Source organism: Oncorhynchus keta, chromosome 20 (assembly GCF_023373465.1).
Source record: "Oncorhynchus keta strain PuntledgeMale-10-30-2019 chromosome 20, Oket_V2, whole genome shotgun sequence".
Classification (NCBI taxonomy): domain Eukaryota; kingdom Metazoa; phylum Chordata; class Actinopteri; order Salmoniformes; family Salmonidae; genus Oncorhynchus; species Oncorhynchus keta.
The window spans coordinates 26,585,649-26,602,539 of NC_068440.1; the positions used below are offsets into that span (position 1 = coordinate 26,585,649).

Sequence of the window (16,891 nt, forward strand, 5' to 3'; positions counted from 1 at the left end):
GTATTGAGTAGCAGGGCAGTTCTTCATTAAACAGGGAAGGGAGAGTAAGGGGAAAGGGTATTGAGTAGCAGGGCAGTTCTTCATTAAACAGGGAAGGGAGAGTAAGGGGATAGGGTACATATCCTGTTGAGAAATGTATTTATTTTTTCAACCTTTATTTTACTACATTTACATTTACATTTAAGTCATTTAGCAGACGCTCTTATCCAGAGCGACTTACAAATTGGTGCATACACCTTATGACAACCAGTGGAACAGCCACTTGCATCTAAATCTTGTTGGGGGGGAGAAGGATTACCTACCCTTACTTACCCTATCCTAGGTATTCCTTGAAGAGGTGGGGTTTCAGGTGTCTCCGGAAGGTGGTGATTGACTCCGCTGTCCTGGCGTCGTGAGGGAGTTTGTTCCACCATTGGGGGCCAGAGCAGCGAACAGTTTTGACTGGGCTGAGCGGGAACTGTACTTCCTCAGTGGTAGGGAGGCGAGCAGGCCAGAGGTGGATGAACGCAGTGCCCTTGTTTGGGTGTAGGGCCTGATCAGAGCCTGGAGGTACTGAGGTGCCGTTCCCCTCACAGCTCCGTAGGCGAGCACCATGGTCTTGTAGCGGATGCGAGCTTCAACTGGAAGCCAGTGGAGAGAGCGGAGGAGCGGGGTGACGTGAGAGAACTTGGGAAGGTTGAACACCAGACGGGCTGCGGCGTTCTGGATGAGTTGTAGGGGTTTAATGGCACAGGCAGGGAGCCCAGCCAACAGCGAGTTGCAGTAATCAAGACGGGAGATGACAAGTGCCTGGATTAGGACCTGCGCCGCTTCCTGTGTGAGGCAGGGTCGTACTCTGCGGATGTTGTAGAGCATGAACCTACAGGAACGGGACACCGCCTTGATGTTAGTTGAGAACGTCAGTGTGTTGTCCAGGATCACGCCAAGGTTCTTAGCGCTCTGGGAGGAGGACACAATGGAGTTGTCAACCGTGATGGCGAGATCATGGAACGGGCAGTCCTTCCCCGGGAGGAAGAGGAGCTCCGTCTTGCTGAGGTTCAGCTTGAGGTGGTGATCCGTCATCCACACTGATATGTCTGCCAGACATGCAGAGATGCGATTCGCCACCTGGTCATCAGAAGGGGAAAGGAGAAGATTAATTGTGTGTCGTCTGCATAGCAATGATAGGAGAGACCATGTGAGGTTATGACAGAGCCAAGTGACTTGGTGTATAGCGAGAATAAGAGAGGGCCTAGAACAGAGCCCTGGGGGACACCAGTGGTGAGAGCGCGTGGTGAGGAGACAGATTCTCGCCACGCCACCTGGTAGGAGCGACCTGTCAGGTAGGACGCAATCCAAGCGTGGGCCGCGCCGGAGATGCCCAACTCGGAGAGGGTGGAGAGGAGGATCTGATGGTTCACAGTGTCGAAGGCAGCCGATAGGTCTAGAAGGATGAGAGCAGAGGAGAGAGAGTTAGCTTTAGCAGTGCGGAGCGCCTCCGTGATACAGAGAAGAGCAGTCTCAGTTGAATGACTAGTCTTGAAACCTGACTGGTTTGGATCAAGAAGGTCATTCTGAGAGAGATAGCGGTAGAGCTGGCCAAGGACGGCACGCTCAAGAGTTTTGGAGAGAAAAGAGAGAAGGGATACTGGTCTGTAGTTGTTGACATCGGAGGGATCGAGTGTAGGTTTTTTCAGAAGGGGTGCAACTCTCGCTCTCTTGAAGACGGGAGGGACGTAGCCAGCGGTCAGGGATGAGTTGATGAGCGAGGTGAGGTAAGGGAGAAGGTCTCCGGAAATGGTCTGGAGAAGAGAGGAGGGGATAGGGTCAAGCGGGCAGGTTGTTGGGCGGCCGGCCGTCACAAGACGCGAGATTTCATCTGGAGAGAGAGGGAGAAAGAGGTCAGAGCATAGGGTAGGGCAGTGTGAGCAGAACCAGCGGTGTCGTTTGACTTAGCAAACGAGGATCGGATGTCATCGACCTTCTTTTCAAAATGGTTGACGAAGTCATCTGCAGAGAGGGAGGAGGGAGGGGGGGGAGGATTCAGGAGGGAGGAGAAGGTGGCAAAGAGCTTCCTAGGGTTAGAGGCAGATGCTTGGAACTTAGAATGGTAGAAAGTGGCTTTAGCAGCAGAGACAGAGGAGGAAAATGTAGAGAGGAGGGAGTGAAAGGATGCCAGGTCCGCAGGGAGGCGAGTTTTCCTCCATTTCCGCTCGGCTGCCCGGAGCCCTGTTCTGTGAGCTCGCAATGAGTCGTCGAGCCACGGAGCGGGAGGGAGGACCGAGCCGGCCTGGAGGATAGGGGACATAGGGAGTCAAAGGATGCAGTAAGGGAGGAGAGGAGGGTTGAGGAGGCAGAATCAGGAGATAGGTTGGAGAAAGTTTGAGCAGAGGGAAGAGAAGATAGGATGGAAGAGGAGAGAGTAGCGGGGAGAGAGAGCGAAGGTTGGGACGGCGCGATACCATCCGAGTAGGGGCAGTGTGGGAAGTGTTGGATGAGAGCGAGAGGGAAAAGGATACAAGGTAGTGGTCGGAGACTTGGAGGGGAGTTGCAATGAGGTTAGTGGAAGAACAGCATCTAGTAAAGATGAGGTCAAGCGTATTGCCTGCCTTGTGAGTAGGGGGAAGGTGAGAGGGTGAGGTCAAAGAGGAGAGGAGTGGAAAGAAGGAGGCAGAGAGGAATGAGTCAAAGGTAGACGTGGGGAGGTTAAAGTCGCCCAGAACTGTGAGAGGTGAGCCGTCCTCAGGAAAGGAGCTTATCAAGGCATCAAGCTCATTGATGAACTCTCCAAGGGAACCTGGAGGGCGATAAAGCAAGTCAGTTAAGAACACATTCTTATTTTCAATGACAGCCTAGGAACAGTGGGTTAACTGCCTTGTTCAGGAGCAGAACGACAGATTTTTACCTTGTAGGCTTGGGGATTTGATCTTGCTACCTTTCGGTTACAAGTCCAACGCTTTGACCACTAGCCAATAACAACTAGGCTAGTGTTCCTGTTACCCCTAGTGTGTTAGTGTTCCTGTTACCTCCAGTGTGTTAATGTTCCTGTTACCCCCAGTGTGTTAGTGTTCCTGTTACCCCCAGTGTGTTAATGTTCCTGTTACCCCAGTGTGTTAGTGTTCCTGTTACCCCCAGTGTGTTAATGTTCCTGTTACCTCCAGTATGTTAGTGTTCCTGTTACCCCCAGTGTGTTAGTGTTCCTGTTACCCCCAGTATGTTAGTGTTCCTGTTACCCCAGTATGTTAGTGTTCCTGTTACCCCCAGTATGTTAGTGTTCCTGTTACCCCCAGTGTGTTAGTGTTCCTGTTAAGTCCAGTGTGTTCGTGTTCCTGTTACCCCCAGTGTGTTTGTGTTGCTGTTACCTCCAGTGTGTTAGTGTTCCTGTTACCCCCAGTGTGTTAGTGTTCCTGTTACCCCCAGTATGTTAGTGTTCCTGTTACCCCCAGTATGTTAGTGTTCCTGTTACCCCCAGTGTGTTAGTGTTCATGTTACCCCCAGTGTGTTAGTGTTCCTGTTACCCCCAGTGTGTTAGTGTTCCTGTTAAGTCCAGTGTGTTCGTGTTCCTGTTACCCCCAGTGTGTTTGTGTTGCTGTTACCTCCAGTGTGTTAGTATTCCTGTTACCCCCAGTGTGTTAGTGTTACCCCCAGTGTGTTAGTTTTACCTCCAGTGTGTTATTGTTGCTGTTACCCTCCAGTGTGTTAGTGTTACCCTCCAGTGTATTAGTGTTACCTCCAGTGTGTTAGTGTTACTTCCAGTGTGTTAGTGTTACCTTCCAGTGTTTTGGTGTTACCTCCAGTGTGTTAGTGTTACCCTCCAGTGTATTAGTGTTACCTCCAGTGTATTAGTGTTACCTCCAGTGTGTTAGTGTTACCTCCAGTGTGTTAGTGTTACCTCCAGTGTGTTAGTGTTACCCTCCAGTGTGTTAGTGTTACCTCCAGTGTGTTAGTGTTGCTGTTACCCTCCAGTGTGTTAGTGTTACCCTCCAGTGTATTAGTGTTACTTCCAGTGTGTTAGTGTTACCCTCCAGTGTGTTAGTGTTCCTGTTACCCCCAGTGTGTTTGTGTTCCTGTTACCTCCAGTGTGTTAGTGTTCCTGTTACCCCCAGTGTGTTAGTGTTACCCCCAGTGTGTTCCTGTTACCCCCAGTGTGTTCCTGTTACCCCCAGTGTGTTAGTGTTCCTGTTACCCCCAGTATGTTAGTGTTCCTGTTACCCCCATGATGTTAGTGTTCCTGTTACCCCCAGTGTGTTAGTGTTCATGTTACCCCCAGTATGTTAGTGTTCCTGTTACCCCCATGATGTTAGTGTTCCTGTTACCCCCAGTGTGTTTGTGTTCCTGTTACCCCCAGTGTGTAAGTGTTTCCCCCAGTGTGTTAGTTTTACCTCCAGTGTGTTACTTTAATTCCAGTGGGTTAGTGTTACCTCCAGTGTGTTATGTTACCCCCAGTGTGTTAGTGTTATCCCCCAGTATGTTAGTGTTACCTCCAGTGTGTTAGTGTTACCTTCCAGTGTATTGGTGTTACCTCCAGTGTGTTAGTGTTACCTCCAGTGTGTTAGTGTTACCTCCAGTGTGTTAGTGTTACCCTCCAGTGTGTTAGTGTTACCTCCAGTGTGTTAGTGTTGCTGTTACCCTCCAGTGTGTTAGTGTTACCCTCCAGTGTATTAGTGTTACTTCCAGTGTGTTAGTGTTACCCTCCAGTGTGTTAGTGTTCCTGTTACCCCCAGTGTGTTAGTGTTACCCCCAGTGTGTTCCTGTTACCCCCAGTGTGTTCCTGTTACCCCCAGTGTGTTAGTGTTCCTGTTACCCCCAGTGTGTTTGTGTTCCTGTTACCCCCAGTGTGTTAGTGTTCCTGTTACCCCCAGTGTGTTAGTGTTACCCCCAGTGTGTTCCTGTTACCCCCAGTGTGTTAGTGTTCCTGTTACCCCCAGTGCGTTTGTGTTCCTGTTGCCCCCAGTGTGTTAGTGTTCCTGTTACCTCCAGTGTGTTAGTGTTCCTGTTACCCCCAGTGTGTTAGTGTTCCTGTTACCCCCAGTGTGTTAGTGTTCCTGTTACCCCCAGTATGATAGTGCTCCTGTTACCCCCAGTATGTTAGTGTTCCTGTTACCCCCTGTATGTTAGTGTTCAATGTACCCCTAGTATGTTAGTGTTCATGTTATCCCCAGTATGTTAATGTTCCTGTTACCCCCAGTGTGTTTGTGTTCCTGTTACCTCCATTGTGTTAGTGTTCCTGTTACCCCCAGTGTGTAAGTGTTTCCCCCAGTGTGTTAGTTTTACCTCCAGTGTGTTAGTTTTAATTCCAGTGGGTTAGTGTTACCTCCAGTGTGTTATGTTACCCCCCAGTGTGTTAGTGTTATCCCCCAGTATGTTAGTGTTACCTCCAGTGTGTTAGTGTTACCTTCCAGTGTATTGGTGTTCCCTCCAGTGTGTTAGTGTTACCTCCAGTGTGTTAGTGTTACCTCCAGTGGGTTATTGTTGCTGTTACCCTCCAGTGTGTTAGTGTTACCCTCCAGTGTATTAGTGTTACTTCCAGTGTGTTAGTGTTACACTCCAGTGTGTTAGTGTTCCTGTTACCCCCAGTGTGTTTGTGTTCCTGTTACCTCCAGTGTGTTAGTGTTCCTGTTACCCCCAGTGTGTTAGTGTTACCCCCAGTGTGTTCCTGTTACCCCCAGTGTGTTCCTGTTACCCCCAGTGTGTTAGTGTTCCTGTTACCCCCAGTGTGTTTGTGTTCCTGTTGCCCCCAGTGTGTTAGTGTTCCTGTTACCCCCAGTGTGTAAGTGTTCCTGTTACCTCCAGTGTGTTAGTGTTCCTGTTACCCCCAGTGTGTTTGTGTTCATGTTACACCCAGTGTGTTAGTGTTCCTGTTACCCCCAGTGTGTTAGTGTGCCTGTTACCCCCAGTGTGTTTGTGTTCCTGTTACCTCCAGTGTGTTAGTGTTCCTGTTACCCCCAGTATGATAGTGTTCCTGTTACCCCCAGTATGTTAATGTTCCTGTTACCCCCAGTGTGTTAGTGTTCCTGTTACCCCCAGTGTGTTAGTGTTACCCCCAGTGTGTTAGTTTTACCTCCAGTGTGTTAGTGTTACTTCCTGTGTGTTAGTGTTACTTCCAGTGTGTTAGTGTTACCCTCCAGTGTGTTAGTGTTACCTCCAGTGTGTTAGTGTTACCCTCCAGTGTGTTAGTGTTACCTCCAGTGTGTTAGTGTTACCTCCAGTGTGTTAGTGTTACCCTCCAGTGTGTTAGTGTTACTTCCAGTGTGTTAGTGTTACTTCCAGTGTGTTAGTGTTACCCTCCAGTGTATTAGTGTTACCTCCAGTGTGTTAGTGTCACTTCCAGTGTGTTAGTGTTACCTCCAGTGTGCTAGTGTTACCCTCCAGTGTGTTAGTGTTGCTGTTACCCTCCAGTGTGTTAGTGTTACCCTCCAGTTCATTAGTGTTACTTCCAGTGTGTTAGTGTTACCCTCCAGTGTGTTAGTGTTCCTGTTACCCCCAGTGTGTTTGTGTTCCTGTTACCTCCAGTGTGTTAGTGTTCCTGTTACCCCCAGTGTGTCAGTGTTACCCTCCAGTGTGTTCCTGTTACCCCCAGTGTGTTTGTGTTCCTGTTACCCCCAGTGTGTTAGTGTTCCTGTTACCCCCAGTGTGTTAATGTTCCTGTTACCTCCAGTGTGTTAGTGTTCCTGTTACCCCCAGTGTGTTAGTGTTCCTGTTACCCCCAGTGTGTTAGTGTTCCTGTTACCCCCAGTATGATAGTGCTCCTGTTACCCCCAGTATGTTAGTGTTCCTGTTACCCCTGTATGTTAGTGTTCAATGTACCCCCAGTATGTTAGTGTTCCTGTTATCCCCAGTATGTTAATGTTCCTGTTACCCCCAGTGTGTCTGTGTTCCTGTTACCTCCATTGTGTTAGTATTCCTGTTACCCCCAGTGTGTTAGTGTTACTCCCAGTGTGTTAGTTTTACCTCCAGTGTGTTAGTTTTAATTCCAGTGGGTTAGTGTTACCTCCAGTGTGTTATGTTACCCCCAGTGTGTTAGTGTTATGCTCCAGTGTGTTAGTGTTACCCTCCAGTGTGTTTGTGTTACTTCCAGTGTGTTAGTGTTACCTCCAGTGTGTTAGTGTTACCCTCCAGTGTGTTAGTGTTACTTCCAGTGTGTTAGTGTTACTTCCAGTGTGTTGGTGTTACCCTCCAGTGTGTTAGTGTTGCTGTTACCCTCCAGTGTGTTAGTGTTACCCTCCAGTGTATTAGTGTTACTTCCAGTGTGTTAGTGTTACCCTCCAGTGTGTTAGTGTTCCTCTTACCCCCAGTGTGTTTGTGTTCCTGTTACCTCCAATGTGTTAGTGTCCCTGTTACCCCCAGTGTGTTAGTGTTACCCCCAGTGTGTTCCTGTTACCCCCAGTGTGTTCCTGTTACCCCCAGTGTGTTAGTGTTCCTGTTACCCTCCAGTGTGTTAGTGTTACCCTCCAGTGTATTAGTGTTACTTCCAGTGTGTTAGTGTTACCCTCCAGTGTGTTAGTGTTCCTGTTACCCCCAGTGTGTTCCTGTTACCCCCAGTGTGTTAGTGTTCCTGTTACCCCCAGTGTGTTAGTGTTCATGTTACCCCCAGTATGTTAGTGTTCCTGTTACCCCCATGATGTTAGTGTTCCTGTTACCCCCAGTGTGTTAGTGTTCCTGTTACCCCCAGTGTGTTTGTGTTTCCCCAGTGTGTTAGTGTTCCTGTTACCCCCAGTGTGTAAGTGTTTCCCCCAGTGTGTTAGTTTTACCTCCAGTGTGTTAGTTTTAATTCCAGTGGGTTAGTGTTACCTCCAGTGTGTTATGTTACCCCCAGTGTGTTAGTGTTATCCCCCAGTATGTTAGTGTTACCTCCAGTGTGTTAGTGTTACCTTCCAGTGTATTGGTGTTACCTCCAGTGTGTTAGTGTTACCTCCAGTGTGTTAGTGTTACCTCCAGTGTGTTAGTGTTACCCTCCAGTGTGTTAGTGTTACCTCCAGTGTGTTAGTGTTGCTGTTACCCTCCAGTGTGTTAGTGTTACCCTCCAGTATATTAGTGTTACTTCCAGTGTGTTAGTGTTACCCTCCAGTGTGTTAGTGTTCCTGTTACCCCCAGTGTGTTTGTGTTCCTGTTACTTCCAGTGTATTAGTGTTACCTCCAGTGTGTTAGTGTTACTTCCAGTGTGTTAGTGTTACCCTCCAGTGTGTTAGTGTTACCCTCCAGTATATTAGTGTTACCTCCAGTGTGTTAGTGTTACCTCCAGTGTGTTAGTGTTACCTCCAGTGTGTTAGTGTTACCCTCCAGTGTGTTAGTGTTACCCTCCAGTGTATTAGTGTTACTTCCAGTGTGTTAGTGTTACCCTCCAGTGTGTTAGTGTTCCTGTTACCCCCAGTGTGTTTGTGTTCCTGTTACCTCCAGTGTGTTAGTGTTCCTGTTACCCCCAGTGTGTTAGTGTTACCCCCAGTGTGTTCCTGTTACCCCCAGTGTGTTCCTGTTACCCCCAGTGTGTTAGTGTTCCTGTTACCCCCAGTGTGTTTGTGTTCCTGTTGCCCCCAGTGTGTTAGTGTTCCTGTTACCCCCAGTGTGTAAGTGTTCCTGTTACCTCCAGTGTGTTAGTGTTCCTGTTACCCCCAGTGTGTTTGTGTTCATGTTACACCCAGTGTGTTAGTGTTCCTGTTACCCCCAGTGTGTTAGTGTTCCTGTTACCCCCAGTGTGTTAGTGTTCCTGTTACCCCGAGTGTGTTAGTCTTCCTGTTACCCTCCAGTGTGTTATTGTTACCTCCAGTGTGTTAGTGTTACCCTCCAGTGTATTAGTGTTACCTCCAGTGTGTTAGTGTTACTTCCAGTGTGTTAGTGTTACCCTCCAGTGTGTTAGTGTTACCTCCACTGTGTTAGTGTTACCCTCCAGTGTGTTTGTGTTACTTCCAGTGTGTTAGTGGTACCTCCAGTGTGTTAGTGTTGCCCTCCAGTGTGTTAGTGTTACTTCCAGTGTGTTAGTGTTACTTCCAGTGTGTTAGTGTTACCCTCCAGTGTGTTAGTGTTACCTCCAGTGTGTTAGTGTCACTTCCAGTGTGTTAGTGTTACCTCCAGTGTGTTAGTGTTACCTCCAGTGTGTTAGTGTCACTTCCAGTGTGTTAGTGTTACCTCCAGTGTGTTAGTGTTACCTCCAGTGTGTTAGTGTTACCCTACAGTTTATTAGTGTTACTTCCAGTGTGTTTGTGTTCCTGTTACCCCCAGTGTGTTTGTGTTCCTGTTACCTCCAGTGTGTTAGTGTTCCTGTTACCCCCAGTGTGTCAGTGTTACCCCCAGGGTGTTCCCTTACCCCCAGTGTGTTAGTGTTCCTGTTACCCCCAGTGCGTTTGTGTTCCTGTTGCCCCCAGTGCGTTAGTGGTCCTGTTACCTCCAGTGTGTTAGTGTTCCTGTTACCTCCAGTGTGTTAGTGTTCCTGTTACCCCCAGTGTGTTAGTGTTCCTGTTACCCCCAGTGTGTTAGTGTTCCTGTTACCCCCAGTATGATAGTGCTCCTGTTACCCCCAGTATGTTAGTGTTCCTGTTACCCCCTGTATGTTAGTGTTCAATGTACCCCCAGTATGTTAGTGTTCCTGTTATCCCCAGTATGTTAATGTTCCTGTTACCCCCAGTGTGTTTGTGTTCCTGTTACCTCCATTGTGTTAGTATTCCTGTTACCCCCAGTGTGTTAGTGTTACTCCCAGTGTGTTAGTTTTACCTCCAGTGTGTTAGTTTTAATTCCAGTGGGTTAGTGTTACCTCCAGTGTGTTATGTTACCCCCAGTGTGTTAGTGTTATGCTCCAGTGTGTTAGTTTTCACTTAAGTGTGTTAGTGTTACCCCCAGTGTGTTAGTGTTACCACCAGTGTGTTAGTGTTACCCTCCAGTGTGTTCCTGTTACCTCCAGTGTGTAAGTGTTCCTGTTACCCCAGTGTGTTAGTGTGTCTGTTACCCCCAGTGTGTTCCTGTTACCCCCAGTGTGTTCCTGTTACCCCCAGTGTGTAAGTGTTCCTGTTACCTCCAGTGTGTTAGTGTGTCTGTTACCCCCAGTGTGTTAGTGTTCCTGTTACCCCCAGTGTGTTTGTGTTACCCCCAGTGTGTTAGTTTTACCTCCAGTGTGTTAGTGTTACTTCCTGTGTGTTAGTGTTACTTCCAGTGTGTTAGTGTTACCCTCCAGTGTGTTAGTGTTACCTCCAGTGTGTTAGTGTTACCTCCAGTGTGTTAGTGTTACTCTCCAGTGTGTTAGTGTTACTTCCAGTGTGTTAGTGTTACCTTCCAGTGTGTTAGTGTTACTTCCAGTGTGTTGGTGTTACCCTCCAGTGTGTTAGTGTTACCTCCAGTGTGTTAGTGTTACTTCCAGTGTGTTAGTGTTACCCTCCAGTGTGTTAGTGTTACCTCCAGTGTGTTAGTGTTACCTCCAGTGTGTTAGTGTTACCCTCCAGTGTGTTAGTGTTACTTCCAGTGTGTTAGTGTTACTTCCAGTGTGTTAGTGTTACCCTCCAGTGTATTAGTGTTACCTCCAGTGTGTTAGTGTCACTTCCAGTGTGTTAGTGTTACCTCCAGTGTAATAGTGTTACCTCCAGTGTGCTAGTGTTACCCTCCAGTGTGTTAGTGTTGCTGTTACCCTCCAGTGTGTTAGTGTTACCCTCCAGTTCATTAGTGTTACTTCCAGTGTGTTAGTGTTACCCTCCAGTGTGTTAGTGTTCCTGTTACCCCCAGTGTGTTTGTGTTCCTGTTACCTCCAGTGTGTTAGTGTTCCTGTTACCCCCAGTGTGTCAGTGTTACCCTCCAGTGTGTTAGTGTTCCTGTTACCCCCAGTGTGTTTGTGTTCCTGTTACCTCCAGTGTGTTAGTGTTCCTGTTACCCCCAGTATGTTAGTGTTCCTGTTACCCCCTGTATGTTATTGTTCAATGTACCCCCAGTATGTTAGTGTTCCTGTTACCCCCAGTGTGTTTTTGTTCCTGTTACCCCCAGTGTGTTTGTGTTCCTGTTACCCCCAGTATGATAGTGCTCCTGTTACCCCCAGTATGTTAGTGTTCCTGTTACCCCCTGTATGTTAGTGTTCAATGTACCCCCAGTATGTTAGTGTTCATGTTATCCCCAGTATGTTAATGTTCCTGTTACCCCCAGTGTGTTTGTGTTCCTGTTACCTCCATTGTGTTAGTGTTCCTGTTACCCCCAGTGTGTTAGTGTTACCCCCAGTGTGTTAGTTTTACCTCCAGTGCGTTAGTTTTAATTCCAGTGGGTTAGTGTTATGCTCCAGTGTGTTAGTTTTACCTCCAGTGTCTTAGTGTTACCCTCCAGTGTGTTAGTGTTACCTCCAGTGTGTAGGTGTTACCTACAGTGTGTTAGTGTTACCCTCCAGTGTGTTAGTGTTACCCTCCAGTGTGTTAGTGTTACCCCCAGTGTGTTAGTGTTACCTCCAGTGTGTTAGTGTTACCCTCCAGCGTGTTAGTGTTACCTCCAGTGTGTTAGTGTTACCTTCAGTGTGTTAGTGTTACTCCCCCAGTGTGTTAGTGTTACCCTCCAGTGTGTTAGTGTTACCTCCAGTGTGTTAGTGTTACCTCCAGTGTGTTAGTGTTACCCCCCAGTGTGTTAGTGTTACCTCTAGTGTTTTAGTGTTACCTCCAATGTGTTAGTATTACCTCCAGTGTGTTAGTGCTACCCCCCAGTGTGTTAGTGTTACCCTCCAGTGTGTTAGTGTTACCTCTAGTGTGTTAGTGTTACCCTCCAATGTGTTAGTGTTACCTCCATTGTGTTAGTGTTACCTACAGTGTGTTAGTGTTACCCCCAGTGTGTTAGTGTTACCCTCCAGTGTGTTAGTGTTACCCCCAGTGTGTTAGTGTTACCTCCAGTGTGTTAGTGTTACCCTCCAGTTTGTTAGTGTTACTCCCCCAGTGTGTTAGTGTTACCTCCAGTGTATTAGTGTTACTTCCAGTGTGTTAGTGTTACCTTCAGTGTGTTAGTGTTACCCTCCAGTGTGTTATTGTTACTTCCAGTGTGTTAGTGTTACCTCCAGTGTGTTAGTGTTACCCTCCAGTTTGTTAGTGTTACCCCCCAGTGTGTTAGTGTTACCTCCAGTGTATTAGTGTTACTTCCAGTGTGTTAGTGTTACATCCAGTGTGTTAGTGTTACCTCCAGTGTGTTAGTGTTACCCTCCAGTGTGTTAGTGTTACCTCCAGTGTGTTATTGTTACCTTCAGTGTGTTAGTGTTACCCTCCAGTGTGTTATTGTTACTTCCAGTGTGTTAGTGTTACCCTCCAGTGTGTTAGTGTTACCTCCAGTGTGTTAGTGTTACTTCCAGTGTGTTAGTGTTACCCTCCAGTGTGTTAGTGTTATCCCCCAGTATGTTAGTGTTACCTCCAGTGTGTTAGTGTTATCCTCCAGTGTATTAGTGTTACCTCCAGTGTGTTAGTGTTACTTCCAGTGTGTTAGTGTTACCCTCCAGTGTGTTAGTGTTACCCTCCAGTATATTAGTGTTACCTCCAGTGTGTTAGTGTTACCTCCAGTGTATTAGTGTTACTTCCAGTGTGTTAGTGTTACCTTCAGTGTGTTAGTGTTACCCTCCAGTGTGTTATTGTTACTTCCAGTGTGTTAGTGTTACCCTCCAGTGTGTTAGTGTTACCCTCCAGTGTGTTATTGTTACCCCCAGTGTGTTAGTGTTACCCTCCAGTGTGTTAGTGTTACCTCCAGTGTGTTATTGTTACTTCCAGTGTGTTAGTGTTACCCTCCAGTGTGTTAGTGTTACCTCCAGTGTATTAGTGTTACTTCCAGTGTGTTAGTGTTACACTCCAGTGTGTTAGTGTTACCCTCCAGTGTATTAGTGTTACCTCCAGTGTGTTATTGTTACTTCCAGTGTGTTAGTGTTACCCTCCAGTGTGTTAGTGTTCCTCTTACCCCCAGTGTGTTTGTGTTCCTGTTACCCCCAGTGTGTTACTGTTCCTGTTACCCCCAGTATGATAGTGCTCCTGTTACCCCCAGTATGTTAGTGTTCCTGTTACCCCCTGTATGTTAGTGTTCAATGTACCCCCAGTATGTTAGTGTTCCTGTTACCCCCAGTATGTTAATGTTCCTGTTACCCCCAGTGTGTTTGTGTTCCTGTTACCTCCATTGTGTTAGTATTACCGCCAGTGTGTTAGTGTTACCCCCAGTGTGTTAGTGTTACCTCCAGTGTGTTAGTGTTACCTCCAGTGTGTTAGTGTTACCTCCAGTGTGTTAGTGTTACTTCCAGTGTGTTTGTGTTACCCCCAGTGTGTTAGTTTTACCTCCAGTGTGTTAGTGTTACTTCCTGTGTGTTAGTGTTACTTCCAGTGTGTTAGTGTTACCCTCCAGTGTGTTAGTGTTACCTCCAGTGTGTTAGTGTTACCCTCCAGTGTGTTGGTGTTACCCTCCAGTGTGTTAGTGTTACCTTCCAGTGTGTTAGTGTTACTTCCAGTGTGTTAGTGTTACTTCCAGTGTGTTGGTGTTACCCTCCAGTGTGTTAGTGTTACCTCCAGTGTGTTAGTGTCACTTCCAGTGTGTTAGTGTTACCCTCCAGTGTGTTAGTGTTACTTCCAGTGTGTTAGTGTTACCTCCAGCGTGTTAGTGTTACCCTCCAGTGTGTTAGTGTTACTTCCAGTGTGTTCGTGTTACTTCCAGTGTGTTAGTGTTACCCTCCAGTGTGTTAGTGTTACCTCCAGTGTGTTAGTGTCACTTCCAGTGTGTTAGTGTTACCTCCAGTGTGTTAGTGTTACCCTCCAGTGTGTTAGTGTTGCTGTTACCCTCCTGTGTTAGTGTTACCCTCCAGTTCATTAGTGTTACTTCCAGTGTGTTAGTGTTACCCTCCAGTGTGTTAGTGTTCCTGTTACCCCAGTGCGTTTGTGTTCCTGTTACCTCCAGTGTGTTAGTGTTCCTGTTACCCCCAGTTTGTTAGTGTTCCTGTTACCCCCAGTATGATAGTGCTCCTGTTACCCCCAGTATGTTAGTGTTCCTGTTACCCCCTGTATGTTAGTGTTCAATGTACCCCCAGTATGTTAGTGTTCCTGTTATCCCCAGTATGTTAATGTTCCTGTTACCCCCAGTGTGTTTGTGTTCCTGTTACCCCCAGTATGATAGTGCTCCTGTTACCCCCAGTATGTTAGTGTTCCTGTTACCCCCTGTATGTTAGTGTTCAATGTACCCCCAGTATGTTAGTGTTCCTGTTATCCCCAGTATGTTAATGTTCCTGTTACCCCCAGTGTGTTTGTGTTCCTGTTACCTCCATTGTGTTAGTATTCCTGTTACCCCCAGTGTGTTAGTGTTACCCCCCAGTGTGTTAGTGTTATGCTCCAGTGTGTTAGTTTTACCTTAAGTGTGTTAGTGTTACCCCCCAGTGTGTTAGTGTTACCACCAGTGTGTTAGTGTTACCCTCCAGTGTGTTAGTTTTACCTCCAGTGTGTAGGTGTTACCTACAGTGTGTTAGTGTTACCCTCCAGTGTGTTAGTGTTACCCTCCAGTGTGTTAGTGTTACCCCCAGTGTGTTAGTGTTAGCTCCAGTGTGTTAGTGTTACCCTCCAGCGTGTTAGTGTTACCTCCAGTGTGTTAGTGTTACCTTCAGTGTGTTAGTGTTACCCCCCAGTGTGTTAGTGTTACCCTCCAGTGTGTTAGTGTTACCTCCAGTGTGTTAGTGTTACCTCCAGTGTGTTAGTGTTACCCTCCAGTGTGTTAGTGTTACCCTCCAGTGTGTTAGTGTTACCTCCAGTGTGTTAGTGTTACCTCCAGTGTGTTAGTATTACCTCCAGTGTGTTAGTGCTACCCCCCAGTGTGTTAGTGTTACCCTCCAGTGTGTTAGTGTTACCTCTAGTGTGTTAGTGTTACCCTCCAATGTGTTAGTGTTACCTCCAGTGTGTTAGAGTTACCTCCAGTGTGTTAGTGTTACCCCCCAGTGTGTTAGTGTTACCCTCCAGTGTGTTAGTGTTACCCCCCAGTGTGTTAGTGTTACCTCCAGTGTGTTAGTGTTACCCTCCAGTTTGTTAGTGTTACCCCCAGTGTGTTAGTGTTACCTCCAGTGTATTAGTGTTACTTCCAGTGTGTTAGTGTTACCTTCAGTGTGTTAGTGTTACCCTCCAGTGTGTTATTGTTACTTCCAGTGTGTTAGTGTTACCCCCCAGTGTGTTAGTGTTATGCTCCAGTGTGTTAGTTTTACCTTAAGTGTGTTAGTGTTACCCCCCAGTGTGTTAGTGTTACCACCAGTGTGTTAGTGTTACCCTCCAGTGTGTTAGTTTTACCTCCAGTGTGTTAGTGTTACCTCCAGTGTGTTAGTGTTACTTCCAGTGTGTTAGTGTTACCTCCAGTGTGTTAGTGTTACCCCCAGTGTGTTAGTGTTACCCCCAGTGTGTTCCTGTTACCCCCAGTGTGTTACTGTTCCTGTTACCCCCAGTGTGTTTGTGTTCCTGTTACCCCCAGTGTGTTTGTGTTCCTGTTACCCCCAGTGTGTTTGTGTTCCTGTTACCTCCAGTGTGTTAGTGTTCCTGTTACCCCCAGTATGATAGTGCTCCTGTTACCCCCAGTATGTTAGTGTTCCTGTTACCCCCTGTATGTTAGTGTTCAATGTACCCCCAGTATGTTAGTGTTCCTGTTACCCCCAGTATGTTAATGTTCCTGTTACCCCCAGTGTGTTTGTGTTCCTGTTACCTCCATTGTGTTAGTATTACCGCCAGTGTGTTAGTATTACCGCCAGTGTGTTAGTGTTACCCCCAGTGTGTTAGTGTTACCTCCAGTGTGTTAGTGTTACCTCCAGTGTGTTAGTGTTACCTCCAGTGTGTTAGTGTTACCTCCAGTGTGTTAGTGTTACCCTCCAGTGTGTTAGTGTTACCTCCAGTGTGTTAGTGTTACCTCCAGTGTGTTAGTGTTACCCTCCAGTGTGTTAGTGTTACCCTCCAGTGTGTTAGTGTTACCTCCAGTGTGTTAGTGTTACCTCCAGTGTGTTAGTGTTACTTCCAGTGTGTTAGTGTTACCTCCAGTGTGTTAGTGTTACCCTCCAGTGTGTTAGTGTTACCTCCAGTGTGTTAGTGTTACCTCCAGTGTGTTAGTGTTACCCTCCAGTGTGTTAGTGTTACCTCCAGTGTGTTAGTGTTACCTCCAGTGTGTTAGTGTTACCTCCAGTGTGTTAGTGTTACCTTGAGTGATACAGTGGAGTAAAAATGGTTCTACTTCTCATCTGTTGCTTTCTCCTTTGACTAGCCAAGTTGGTTGTGAATTTATACCATTGCTATCACAGTGGGTCTTCGTCTGTGCCTGTTTAAAAATGCATCACTGATTGCTGCGGCGGCTGTATTGTGGAGCTGAGGGCCAGCTAAATATGAGAGGAGCGAGAGAGAGGGAGAAGGAGAGCGAGACAGAGAGAGAAAGAGAGAGAGGGGGAGAGAGAGAAACACAATGAAAGATTTATGACAGGCATAGGCAGCAGACAGCTGCTTTATCAGACCATTATCAACCAAATCACCCCCTCCAAGAGATCCCATACAAATCACTGCTCAGTCTTGCAGCCTAGCAGATCACAGCCTGAATATGCTACCACTCCATCTCTATCCCTGCTTGACTCTGTTATTCCCTTTTCTCTCTCCATCCTTTGTCTTTCTAGTTTCTGTATCTCTCTCCTTTTCTCTCTTTGTATCTCTCTCCCTCTCTCTATCTATCTCCTTCTCTCCTTCTCCCCAATTGAAAAGTTCCTGATTTTCTCTTCTCTCCCTGTCTAACACACTGCCTTTCCTACCTCTCCCACCCCCTCTCTCCCTCTCTCCCTACCTCTCCCACCCCCTCTGTCCCTCTCTCCCTACCTCTCCCACCCCCTCTGTCCCTCTCTCCCTACCTCTCCCACCCCCTCTCTCCCTCTCTCCCTACCTCTCCCACCCCCTCTCTCCCTCTCTCCCTACCTCTCCCACCCCTCTGTCCCTCTCTCCCTACCTCT

General features: G+C 47.3%; 1 protein-coding gene across 1 annotated transcript; it reads right to left on the reverse strand.

Moving 5' to 3' along the window:
- Window positions 1–317: 317 nt before the first annotated feature.
- On the reverse strand, window positions 318–1,856 carry LOC127910117 (uncharacterized). The gene is made up of 2 exons (XM_052473180.1): window positions 1,302–1,856; window positions 318–1,107 (listed from the first exon to the last, which is right to left on the reverse strand). The coding sequence occupies exon 2, from the start codon at window positions 1,060–1,062 to the stop codon at window positions 346–348; it is 717 nt and encodes a 238-aa protein (XP_052329140.1). The 5' UTR covers window positions 1,063–1,107; window positions 1,302–1,856; the 3' UTR covers window positions 318–345.
- Window positions 1,857–16,891: the final 15,035 nt, after the last annotated feature.

Coding starts and splice junctions, on each gene's coding strand:
- LOC127910117 (XM_052473180.1), bottom strand. CDS start 1,062: ATGACGGATCACCACCTCAAGCTGAACCTCAGCAAGACGGAGCTCCTC.